Source organism: Crocuta crocuta, unplaced genomic scaffold (genome assembly GCF_008692635.1).
Source record: "Crocuta crocuta isolate KB4526 unplaced genomic scaffold, BGI_CrCroc_1.0 scaffold84, whole genome shotgun sequence".
Lineage (NCBI taxonomy): Eukaryota > Metazoa > Chordata > Mammalia > Carnivora > Hyaenidae > Crocuta > Crocuta crocuta.
The window spans coordinates 4556020-4568587 of NW_027530213.1; the positions used below are offsets into that span (position 1 = coordinate 4556020).

Sequence of the window (12568 nt, forward strand, 5' to 3'; positions counted from 1 at the left end):
ACGGAAGGAGGGAATCTGTACAACACAAATGGTTCTGTGAGGGGTGGGAGGTGGTGGGTATTCACAGAGATCCCCTGAGGAGACAGGTTTGGTGTGGGGCAGTAAGAAGTTGCCTTCAGGGCCCTGGATGTGTCAGGCCCCACTCCAGGAACGCATATGGAGGGTATGCGTTTTGCACTGCCATTGTTTTCAGGCTGTTCACCTGTATGAGTTCATTTACTCTTCATGGAAATCCTCTGACTTCCCCCCAGATTGTACACTTGAGGAGATTGACATACAGCAACATGCAGGATTTTTCTCAAGGTCGCTCATAAGGTGGCAGAGCCAAGATCTTTTTGTTTCCAGATGTTTGTCTTGAAAGCTTTGAAAAAGGAAAGTGGAAAGAATAGGACTGTAGACACCCATGGATTCAGTAAACTAGCATCAGCAGTGATGAGTTTTTTTACTGTTCTCCATCTTCTGTAGAGAATTTGCTGAGCTGTGTTACAAACTTGGTGACCATTTATCCCTACATCAATAGCACTTTTGCCTTGAGCAGATTGACAGAAATTCTTTCATATGCCTTGATACCAATCCATATTCTCCTTTTCCCCCGTCTCAGGTTGACTTACGGATGCACCTCTAGTGCCTACTCTCATTTCATACCTTACAGCTTCTTTTTCTCCAGTGAGTTTGATATTTAATAACCACAGTAGGTATCTCTCCATGGTGGGGTGCCCATGTCATAGTAGAGGCTTATACACAATGCTGGCTAGGGAAATCCAGCCCCATTTATGGGTCTGTATATGGTGACTGTCAAGCTAAACAGCAGATTCGAGTAGGTCCACCAGAGGCCATTGGTCTGNAAATCAGTCAAAACAGGGTAGTCTTTTCAGCAAACAGCACAGGAACAACTTGACTTGCACAGGCAAAAAAAAAAAAAAAATCACTATGGGGCTCATTCACCCTATGTGTACCAACCCCTGTGTTAAACTGTCCCTTCTCTTGACTTAACTTAGGTTCTGTTAGTTTTTTGGGCTAGTTGGCAAGGAATAAAGTGCACACATGGATATTTACTTAAAATTGTTTATCTATGAGGTATATTCATTATTGTCATTATTTCCATTTGGTTTCTTCACTTATATCACAGAAGAAATCACAAAAGACTTCACAGAATTATTAGCCAATTCAGTGTGAGTACTTGATATGGATAATGATTCCTTTATTTCTTTTTTTGATGAGGACATTGTTGTCAGTAATCTGGTCAAATCATGGCACTATCATAATGGAACCCATGGAGGAAACTGAGAGTGGGGTCCCCATTGTTCAACTTTCTTCTCCATGACAAACTCCCCGTGAGGCCCCTTAGCATCTGAAGGCAAAAGAGCCAAGTAGATGGGCGTCTCTGCTCCTTCTTCTGGACTTTTAATGGCTATAGATCCACCCATGTCTGTTTTCACCCACCCAGGGCAGCAGGCATTCAGGAGGATCTTGTCTCCCCTCCTCTGCTCACTCAGTTTCCTGGCATAGATTCTGGACAGGACCGTGACACCCATCTTTGACACTCCATATGTGAGCATTTTTATATCAGGCCAGCCCTCGCTTTGGTGCACTCTGTTCTTTACATCATCCACAAACTTGTTCATGAGCCCCGCCAGCTCCTCCTCTGTGATGCTCTCACTTCTGAACTTCTGCTGCAGTCCAGAACCGCAGTTTGTAAGAGCTACTATGCTCATTATGCTAGACAGATTGACGACTCTGCCTAAAATACAACACAAGTAATCACAAAGAATGGCATGCACGAGAATCATGAATACCAAAATCGTTTGGTTTGTCCATTTTGGAGACAAATACCAGTTTGCTATGAGTGTTAATGTAGCCTTGCTGTATAAGTGATGGACTTGATGCAGTCTTGATCCTTGTAACACTCATAATGTCTCACGGGACATAGGTGGAATGATCTAATGGGGAATGCAGTGCCCAGATGTCCCATAAAGAGAAGATAGCACCTTATATAGGAATGTGTTTTCTGAAGGTAAGTGGGTGCTCATTGCAATCATGAGTAGAGAGACACTCTTCTTCACAGGTCCTCTTGAGACCATCTTAACATCTTACGGGCCCATGGGCCCTGCTCTATGAATGAGTGTCTATTTACCAACAGACAACTAATCAGTTTATTGATGCCTTATGAAAGAGAACAGACTGGATGTGTATAGGGGCTGTCACTTGCAATAACTGGGTAAAAACTAATCACCTCAGTGGGTTAAGGTGCATGCTGTTTTCTGCATGTTGGGATTTCATCAACTCGGGAGCAGAGACAAAACACCAGGCAATATGGTCATGGGAAGGGGCAATGGAACAGTCCCATGTTAAATAGATGCTATAAAAAGAAATGCTACAACATGGATGAATCTTGATAACATTACTCAAAATAAAGTGGCCAGTCAGAAATGACTACTCATTATGTGATTCTCTATATAGGGTATGTCCAGAAAAGTAGATGTTCAGACAGAAAATAGATTAGAGGTTTGCTTATGGCAGTGGGAATGTGAGACCAAGAGGGCTGAGGCTAAGGGTATTTTTTCTCCTTGGTGTGATGACAGTGTGCTAATCTTGAAGTGGTGATTGCTCCACACCTCTGTCCATATACTAAACTCCACTGAATTGCATTCTTGAAATGGGTGAAGTGTATTATATATGAATTGTATCTCAGTAAAGGTGTTAAAGGTGTTAATCACACTAATAGTCACTAATTCTTTTTCAAAAATATAGCTAGTATTCCTAAAAGTGAACTTATATTGACATGTATAGTTTGCTAGTTTTATATCTACATGAGTATCTTTAGCCTAATAGAAAGGTTATGAGAATTTGTGAACAGTAAGAGCTTCAAGAACATTAGGAAACTATACCTATTTTATGTAAATAACTGGGAAAGACAGTGATAGCTCTGAGTCACTTAACTCTGGCTCTAGCCCACTAAGGAATGGCAGTGTCAGATAAGCTCAATGAAATAGATAATGCATGACCTTATGTCTCTCATTAAGTGTTGTTTAGAGATAATTAAAATGATTTCTAGAAAATACCTCATTAATGTAACAGTTTTATAACATAAACACCTTTTAGAAAGGGTTCCATTATTCTGGTCTTTCCTTTCATCTACAGTGTTTTAAGTGTAGGATTAACGGAACATATATGTCAAATGTTTCATTAAGCACCTCTCAGATATTATTATGTACCTCTAATTAGATTTATCTTATTTTCAAAAACATCTTCGGGCTGACTCACAATAAAAATAGTACACATTAATGATTCAAAATTGCAGAACACAGAAGTGTGTGAAATAAGACAGGAGCTGGGTAACTGGTATACTAGAAAGACAGTATTATTTACTTATAGGGGCTTGGAGCCATTTTCTTATCTATCTTTAGTATAGTCAGTAGATGGAGAAACTCTACTGTCTGTAGGCTGTGTATAGTAAAGTGATGCCCTCTTGTCTATTCTGTTTTGTCTATCATAGGAAGTCTAGTATCAGCTGTGCAAATGCTTTCCTGTGTATATGAGGGAAGCTTGACAGGGAGTGAAAGGTTTTATAGATAAATTCCTTGTAGTAGAAACTGCAATCATTCCCTCACCCCAGGCCTGTTTCACGCTCTAACCATAACTCCAAGTGGGCAGGGTAGCTGTCAACAGACTTCACCTTAGAGCTGGGTGATATGGTAGACCCTTCTGGTCTGATAGCTCAGGGCAGGAAACATGAGGGCAGGAATAGGAAGTACTTAAAAAGTTTATACAGTAAAGCATTTGATACAAACATTTTGTCTCCAGAGTAGACTCTTGGCTTTCATGTGTCATGTGTCATGTGTTGAGGATCCTGACTTGGAATGCACACAGCCTCTGTGCTAAGAACTTTAAGGGTGGGGTGCCTGGATGGCTTAGTCAGTTAAGTGTCCCATTCTTTATTTCAACTGAGGTCATGACCTCATGGTTTGTGGGCTCGAGCTCGGCATTGGGCCCTGTGATGACAGTTTGGGGCCTGCTTGGGAGGCCCAGTCTCAAAAATAAATAAATAAACTTAAAAAAAAGAATGTATGGACCAACCAGATGTCCTTGTGATAAGGGTGTGTGAGTGCATTTGAGCGTGTCATATGTATACATGTGAGAAAGAGACTGTATGTGTGACTGTAAGTGTGTGACACTGTGTGTGAGGTAGCATGTAAAGGAATTGGCCTGTCACAGTGTGAAAAGCATGTCACCCAGGTAAGAAAGGATTCGTGTTCTGGTGGGGCTGCTTTGTATTTTGGGCTAACAGTTTGTCCAGACCATTACCTGTATGTGGCCAGGGATCTATTTTGAGGAAATCTCTCCCTCTCCAAACTTCACTGTCCTAACGCAGAGCCACACTGATCTCCATAACACAAGATATTTTAGACATCGTCTCATCTGTGGTCACAAGCTTCAAGCGCAGTATTTGACTCTCACGGCTATTCAGAATCTGTAATTCCAAGCTGTTTCTCCTGACAATTGATGATTTAACATTTGTCACATTCCTTGGGAGATTCATGTTTTCTGATGTCAAGAGGACCAGTTCTTCAGTCTCTGGGCTGATAAGAGGTTTCAGAAAACACTTCAAAGTTTTAAAATATGCCTCTTGTGGTTTTCCCTGAGGTACCTGGGAGTCTTGGAATGAGGAAGACAATAGCCCAATAGAGCAGAGTCCTTTTATTTCCTGTTTCTCTGGACTTACTGAGTAAAGCTTCATTTGAAGAACAGGGATGTAGGGAAAATGATTTGAGGACCTTGAGTAGTGGGAAGAACCGCTACTTTGGATGTCACATGACCTTGTTCTTCAGTGAGCTGTGCTTGTGACCTTGAAGTCCATGATCCCTCCAGATTCTGAACAGGGACTCTATATAATGTGCCTAGCACATCATATCTAGAATTGTCCAGCCACCTATCCTTTCTAGAACCAATATGTCAGAGTGTGTGTGTGAGTGGAGATACCTTTACTATTGTAATTTTCTCATCAAATTTCTCTAGTGATTTTTTTATACTAAGGATATTGCAAAGCAATACCTTTTCAAATGAAGCTTGAGAACAACTTCTGTAAGGTATCCTTGGTAACAGTAGCCTTAATAAGATGATATTTGTACCTAGTATTTTAAGGTTATGCTGTTGATGAAGAGTGCTCAGATTTCCAATGTTTGCTCAATTCCGTAGGGATGATTATAGCTTAATATCTTTTTGAAATAAATACAGAGTACAATTTAAAGAGAATAAGAATAACAACAGCTTATTCATTTCAAGAGACTGTCTTTTAAATTCAGGAATAGGAATTTTTGTGGAATGAGAGTGAAAAGATGTGGAATGTGGGAAGCAATTTTTAGGACTTTGATACTAATTGCATGGTTATGACTGGTGATAGCCACCTGGTTGTTGTAAATTCTTATCTTTGTTTTCTGCCCAAATTATTGAACTAAAACTTCTCCCATATAGTCTCCCCAAAGAGGGCAATGTTCTTATAACGGGAACCACTGTGGCTGCCATTCGCCCAAATAATGGAAGAGATTTCTTATTTCCAGAAGCAATAAAACCCTGCTCTTACTCTGAGAATATAGCTTGCATTTCCATGTCCATGAATCTTGTTTTCCTGAGGCAAGGTCAATATTTGACCAGAGCCTGCCTTGGCAAATGTAGGAGAGCACTCATTCCTCATTCTGGTCAAAGGCCACTACACAGTAGATACCCACACGGTTCAGTAAGTGAGAAAACAATCAGCCAGAAGTGTGATTTCTGCCTTCTAAGGGGAATACGTGGAGGATGCGTGGTGCTGGCACACAGACTCAGTCCCCCATCAATGTTGTTGTGACTAAAGGAGTCTGGGGACATTTGAGAGCTGCCATTTGGGGGCCAGTGAAGTCGGTGGTAGAAGAAGTGATAGAAGTTTCCAGGATGGAAGAGGTACCTGGGGCAGAGCTGAGGGTAAGCTGGACATGCATGTGCTCATTCAAACCAGACACACTAATGTTTCTAAAAGTATCAGCTTATCAGTGTACTGAATGATGGTTGTTCCACTAGCAGATTAATGTGGGGGTAAATATTGCAGTAGCTTACAACCAAGGAATTATGGCAGTCTGTTTTGTGCCAACATTGATCAAGGTGAGGGGAGTTGATGGGATTGGACTTTGGCAGGTCAGAAGACAGAGATCCCTGCAAGTTGTGCTCAGGATTGGACTTTGCTCCTGATAGACTTTTGGGAGTAAGTGAGCACTCAGGGAGTACAGAGAATAACCAGAAAGGAAAAGACAGAAGATGCTGCATCTTTTAGGAATGTTACAATGCTCCAGAAATGACAGCCGAGTCTCTGTTGGAGAGCTGGAATGGAGAAAGCTTGGGGACAAACTCTGTGGGACAACTGTTAGGACCTGGTCAGTGATAATCAGGAGGTGGGCATGGTGACCTCACTTTTCATGGTGGGTGTATGGAGTGGTCGGTGACCAGGATGATATTGGGAAAGTACAAGTGTCATCTGGACATATTATAGATGTTTCGGTGGGAGTATAGGTAGGGGGTGGAGGGGTCGGATCTGAGGAGGGAAGAGGGCATCCTGAGGAGAAGGAGAAGCAGAAGAGAATGTTCTAGGGAATGTTCTAGGCAGGTGACAGATTTTAGGGGAGCCTGAGAAGTTTGGATAGTGAAGAGTCCAACAGCCTGAATAAAATCCTCAGCAAGAGGGAGAGCAAAAAGAAAGGTCCAGGAAGGAGTCCCCCAGGAAGTATACCTGTGAGAGACACAGAGTGAAGAAAAGGCCTCTGTGAAAATGCTGATGCATAGGAGCACATGTACCCCAATGTTCATAGCAGCACTCTCCACAATAGCTAAAACATGGAAAGAGCCTAAGTGTCCATCAACAGATGAATGGATCAAGAAGATGTGGTTTATCTATACCATGGAATACTACATGGCAATGAGAAACAATGAAATCTGGCCATGTGTAGCAACATGGATGGACCTTGAGGGTGTTATGCTGAGCGAAATAAGTCAGGCAGAGAAGGACAAATATCATATGTTTGCACGTATAGGAGGATTAGGAGGAACTTGACGGAGGAACAAGGGGGAGAAGAAGGGCGGAAATGGTGGGGGAAAGGGAGAGAGGCAAACCATGAGAGACTCTTGAATGCTGACAAAAACTGAGGACTGATGGATGTGGGGGGGAGGGGGGGATGGGCATAGAGGAGGACACTTGTGGGGATGAGCACTGAGTGTTATGTGGAAACTAATTTGACAATAAACTATTTGTAAAAAATAAATAAATAAATAAATGCTACTCTACTGACCAAAAAAAAAAAAAGCCTCTGTGAGGAGAGTTTGAAATAAAGACATGAAGTAGAATAAAGAGCCAGTTGTGAAAGGCCAGCAGACAGAGGGCACTGCTGAGTGCTGGACCTGTGTGTACAGAGTCCTGAGGAGAAAGGCACCTGTCTGGTGGGATCATAGCAGGGAGACCAGGCTGGCAGAGTAAGGAGAGGGATCAGGGCCCGTAGATGAGGTCAGAGAGAGTCAGGGGCCAGATATTGTCAGAAACATCAGTGCCTGGCACCTTGTCACACCTACCTTGGGGTTTCATTAGAGGCAGCAGTTCTGTGCACATGTGTCTGGTACCAAAGAAGTTTGTTTTCATCGTCACTTCTGCTTTAGTATGTAAGGGTGTGTGATCATGCACTGGTAGGGGAGAAGGAGAATACATTAGTAAGTAGTTGCATTCTGAGAATATTCCACGAGGTGACAATAATTTTTTTTGTGTGTGCAAACTTGTGAATTTTCAGTCATTTCTGTGTTAGATAACACTATTGTCCCAGTGTGAATTATCTGGCTGGTTGGTGCTGTGTAGCTTTGTAAGTGGGCACCAGTTGAGGAGTCTAAGGGAAGGATCCACAGTGGGATTTCTGTGTGTCCTTGTTTACAATATGTTGTTTATTGCAAAGTAGATTAAACATTTACCAAATGACTCAGATCTGATCAGGCAGAAACTTTGCAAAACCTGGGTGAGGTTCCTGAAAGTCTGATCCATGGCAGGGCCAAGGTCCTCTGGCTGGAAAGGCTTGTAACTTCTGGAGGATTCTGCTCTCCCTGTGCCTCCAGTCCGTTTTCTTCCCTAGGGAGGCTGTTCTAGATCCCCTCAGAGCTCCAGGCCCTAGAGTAGCTGTTCAGACCAGCCCCAAACCTACACTGAGCGGTCCCCTAAGGGAGGTCTCCTGGCCTAAGAGTTCCCATGTCCTTACTGTCAAGGGCGATGCCCGCGTTGTTGATCAGCACGTCCAGGCCCCCGTACTCCTTGTGCAAGAAGTCACGCAGGGCGCGGATGCTCTGCAGGTCGTTGATGTCGAGTTGGTGGAAGCGCGGCCTCAGGCCCTCGGCCTGGAGCTGCTGCACAGCAGCCTGTCCCCGTGCCTTGTCCCGCGCCGTGAGCACCACGTCCCCGGAGAACTGCCGGCACAGGTCACGCACGATGGCAAAGCCAATGCCCTTGTTGGCCCCGGTCACCAGTGCTGCACGGATGTGTGTCGACATGACTGTGTGGGGTTCTAGGGAGGCGCTGTGTGTGGAGCGGACGGTGCTGTGGACCACACCGAGGGCTAGTGGTGCAGAGGCCTGGCCACAGTCAGAGATGCCAGGAAAACTGTAACTCTTAGTCCTATGACCTCTGGAGTCTGAGGCCCCGCCTCTGCCCCTCTATGAAAGGAGGGGCCACGGTTCCAGAAGGTTCCTAATGACACTATACCAAATCTGTATCTCCTAAGGCTGCACCCTGAGGCGAACCACTACTTTGTCCTCTTAGGGTCCCTCCTCTGAGCCCAACGTTGCTTCCAGCTTCCCCAGAAATGCTGTGCTCCCCAAAGAAGGGTGTGGATCATAGGTCAATAGGGGCTGGAGATTCATGGTAGGAGAACTAAAATGATTCTGGGCAAACCTCAACAGGAAAAAAGGAATTATCTTGGGAGTGTATCCTTCTTTCCCTGAAGAATGGGAAAGTTGCTTTCTTCCAAAAGGCAGTGAAGTGGCTTGCACAGGGGAACTGTGTCCTCTGAGGACACAGACCCATTTGCCTTTTTAGGAGAATCTCAAGAGGAAGAAACAAAGAATTAGGTACTGTGCCGAGACTGGGGTGTGGGCAGGGCTCCCCCCTCTGTGTGATTCCCAGTGGGGCCCCCAGTGGGAGGGAATGTTTATGAAGCTCACTGTGGCCAAGGAGTTGTTTGGAATGTTTGATTTGATTGTTACATTAGCCTCTTTTTCCTGAAGTCTCTACTTTTTGGTTCTGTTGAAGGTTAGAGTTAATACATGTTATATATAATTAGGCGAATTTTTAAAGTATCATGGAGCTCTGTGATGGGGAGACATGGGCCCCAGTCAAGATGAGTTTCTTTATCAGACATCCCTCTAGCCTTACTGGGCAAGAAATCACTTGAGGAACAGAATCCTCAGCATAAAATATTTGAGGACACTGAGTAGTGGGAAGAACCCTTAGGTTGGAAGCTACGTGAACTTGGTCTGCATCAGGCTGTGCTTGGGATCTTGAGATCTGTTTTTCCTTCATGTTCTTAATGGGGACAATATATAAAATGCCTAGCACATCAAATCTAGTAGTGTTCTCGCACCCTACCTTTTTAGAACTACAATATGTCAGTGTGTGTGTGTGTGTGTGTGTGTGTGTGTGTGTGTGTGTGATGGAAATGGCTTTATTATGGTAATTTCCCCTGCCAGCTGATTCCTGTAGTGATTTTCCAGACTATTGGATGTTGAAAAGCAGTACCTCAAATCAAGGATGATAACATTTTCTTTAAGGTTTACATGGTGTGTGTGCCTTAACAAGACTGTCTTGTTCCTAGTACTTTTATAGCTACTATCTTATGAACAAGAGTGTTCTGATTTCACAGGTGTGCTTCATTCCTCAGGGTGGTAATTCTGTAACAAATTTTTGAAATAAATGAAAATACTCCAAAAATTTGGAGAAAAAATAATAACAGCTTATGAGCATTAAAGAGTATAGTCTCCAAAGTCAGGAATAGGAACTTGGGGGGAATGCGAGTTGGAATGTGGGAAGGGGTTTACATGGGTTAAGATACGTGGTTGGCAACTGATCACTGTAGATTCTTTTATCTTCTGTGGCTAGATTATTTCAGAAACAGTGTTTTTACAGAAAGCATGAAAAAGTAAGAAGAAGTTGGGTGCCTGGGTGGCTCTGTCAGTTAAGCATCCAAATCTTGATTTTGGCTCATGTCATGATCTCATGATTCATGAGTTTGAGTTCTACATCAGATCTGGGCTGACATTGTGAAGCCTGCTTGGGATTCTGTCTCCCTCTGTCTCCCTTCCCTTGCTCTTGCTCTCTCTCTATCTCTATCTCTCTCAAAATAAATAAAAATTTTTTAAAAAAAGTAGGAAGAAATCCACATCTATTATCCTTTGGTATCCTAACCATGAGGTCATTCTACTCTGGCATTCTCCTTTGAAGGCAAACAACAAGGTGAACATTGGCCTTTTGGATGTGTTCTGACCCCACAGAGCACTGGTGCAAAATATTCAAGATTGTTCTTTGTATCTAAAGTTCTAAAGTATGGGGGAGGAGGGACAGCATGTCCTTTGGCTACCCTCAGACTTCTTCCAGATAGTCTCCCCAAAGTGGGTAATGTCCTGATAACATGCACCACTGTGGCTGCCATCCCCCCAAATAATGGAAGAACTCTACTATTTTCAAAGTCAAGAAAACCCTGCTTTCATACTGAGGATATAGCTTGTACCTCCATGTCCATGAGTCTAGTTTTCCTGAGGCATGATCAATATTTCATTAGCTCCTGCCTTAGCAAATACAGGAGAGCACTCATTCCTCATTCTAGTCCAAGGCCAATACACAAGGGCACCCACTGTTCACTAAGTGAGAAAACAATCAGCCAGAAGTGATTTTTCTTTCTAAGGGGATACATGTAGGATGCGTGGTGATGGCACAAGGAACTTGTCCCCCATCGACATTGTGGTGAGTAAAGGAGTCAGGGGACATTTGAGAGCTGCCCTTTGAGGTGTCAGTGAACTCAGCAGTAGTAGAAATAGTAGAACTTTCTCAGACAGGTTAGGGAAAGGGGGCAGGACTGAGAATAAGCTGTACTTGCATGTGCTCAGTTTTTTTTTTTTATAGTTTATTGTCAAGTTGGTTTCCATATAACACCCAGTGGACTTTTACCTTAAAACCTCCCTCCCAACTTACCCCTTTTCTCCTTAAAAATATACCTCTCCTTTGTTCCCTGGACTTGCCTATGGTTTTGCCACAGCTTGGTTTTCCAAGATTGCAATTCTCTTTACTCCCAAAGAAGCCCATCTTTTGCTGCTAAAATAACTGGCAGTTTATATTTTTACAAATAACATTCCTTGGTGACACGTATGGGGATCCAGAGAGGACCCCCAAGGCGTCTTGCTCTGGTGGGCAAGCAGGTGTGGTGTCCATGGAGGGGTTTGGACTCACAGTTTTCTCACTGACCCTGGGGTTTGAGAGTAAACTTTTCTCCTGGATTTCCAGTTTTGTTATTTGTGTCTGTGCTCTCTAGGCTTTATTCAGGATCTATTTTAAGGTCTTCCTTCCTTCCTTCCTTCCTTCCTTCCTTCTTTCCTTCCTTCCTTCCTTCCTTCCTTCCTTCCTCAGGATCTATTTTAAGGTTTGCCTGCCTTTCTTTCTTTCTTTCTTTCTTTCTTTCTTTCTTTCTTTCTTTCTTTCTTTCTTTCTTTCCTTCCTTCCTTCCTTCCTTCCTTCCTTCCTTTCCTTCCTTCCTTCCTTCCTTCCTTCCTTCCTTCCTTCCTTCCTTCCTTCCTTCCTTCCTTTCTTTCTTTCTTTCTTTCTTTCTTTCTTTCTTTCATCTCTGTGAATATACATTTGGTCTTTGATCTGATTCCTTCTCAGAATCAAACTGTTCCTAATGGAACTGCTTTGTCTGGTCTAGTTCCTTTTGGGACTGTATTGTTCCTGTTGGAAAAATAACAGTTTGAACTGCCTTGGCCTTTGGTCCTATTCTGCTTTGGGATTGAACTTTTCCTGTCAGAATGGTACCATTTGTATCTGCATAGGTCTTCTCTCTAAATTCTTTTTGGGATTGGACTGTTCTGGTTAGAACTGTGCCTATTGGAAATGAAGTAGCCTTGGGTCCGAGTTCTGCTTCATACTAGACTATTCCTCTTGGAACTGGCTGGCCTCTGATATGATTCCTTCTGGAACTAGACTGTTTCAGGAAAACCTCAAAAAATGAGACCCTCAGGATCAGAATGTTTTTGGGGTACCCCTCCCCTTTGGGACTGTGGCTTGTTTTATGTTTAAAATCTATGATCATTCTGTAGGTGCATTCCTAACTAAATGGACTGCTTTAAACAAAAGTATTTTAGACCTTGTTAACCTTAAAAGTAAAACTGCCAGTGTAACAGATGTATGTATTCATGAATAAAGAGAATTTGGATCCTGGAAAATCAAGCTGCAACAAAACTTATAGACAAGGGAACAAAAGAGAAGGATGCTTTTTTAGGAGAAGGGGGAGGAGTTGGGAAGGCTTTT

General features: G+C 43.1%; 1 protein-coding gene across 1 annotated transcript; it reads right to left on the minus strand.

Moving 5' to 3' along the window:
- Window positions 1-1177: 1177 nt before the first annotated feature.
- LOC144232618 (carbonyl reductase [NADPH] 1-like) lies at window positions 1178-8616 on the minus strand. The gene is made up of 3 exons (XM_077765471.1): window positions 8259-8616; window positions 7591-7698; window positions 1178-1741 (listed from the first exon to the last, which is right to left on the minus strand). Exons 1-3 carry the CDS (start codon window positions 8545-8547, stop codon window positions 1260-1262), a joined length of 879 nt encoding a protein of 292 aa, XP_077621597.1. The 5' UTR covers window positions 8548-8616; the 3' UTR covers window positions 1178-1259.
- Window positions 8617-12568: the final 3952 nt, after the last annotated feature.

Coding starts and splice junctions, on each gene's coding strand:
- LOC144232618 (XM_077765471.1), bottom strand. CDS start 8,547: ATGTCGACACACATCCGTGCAGCACTGGTGACCGGGGCCAACAAGGGC. Junction 7,699..8,258: donor CGCGGGCATCGCCCTTGACA/GTAAGGACATGG, acceptor CTCCCCTACCAG/TGCATGATCACACACCCTTA. Junction 1,742..7,590: donor GCCTCTAATGAAACCCCAAG/GTAGGTGTGACA, acceptor GTTGTATTTTAG/GCAGAGTCGTCAATCTGTCT.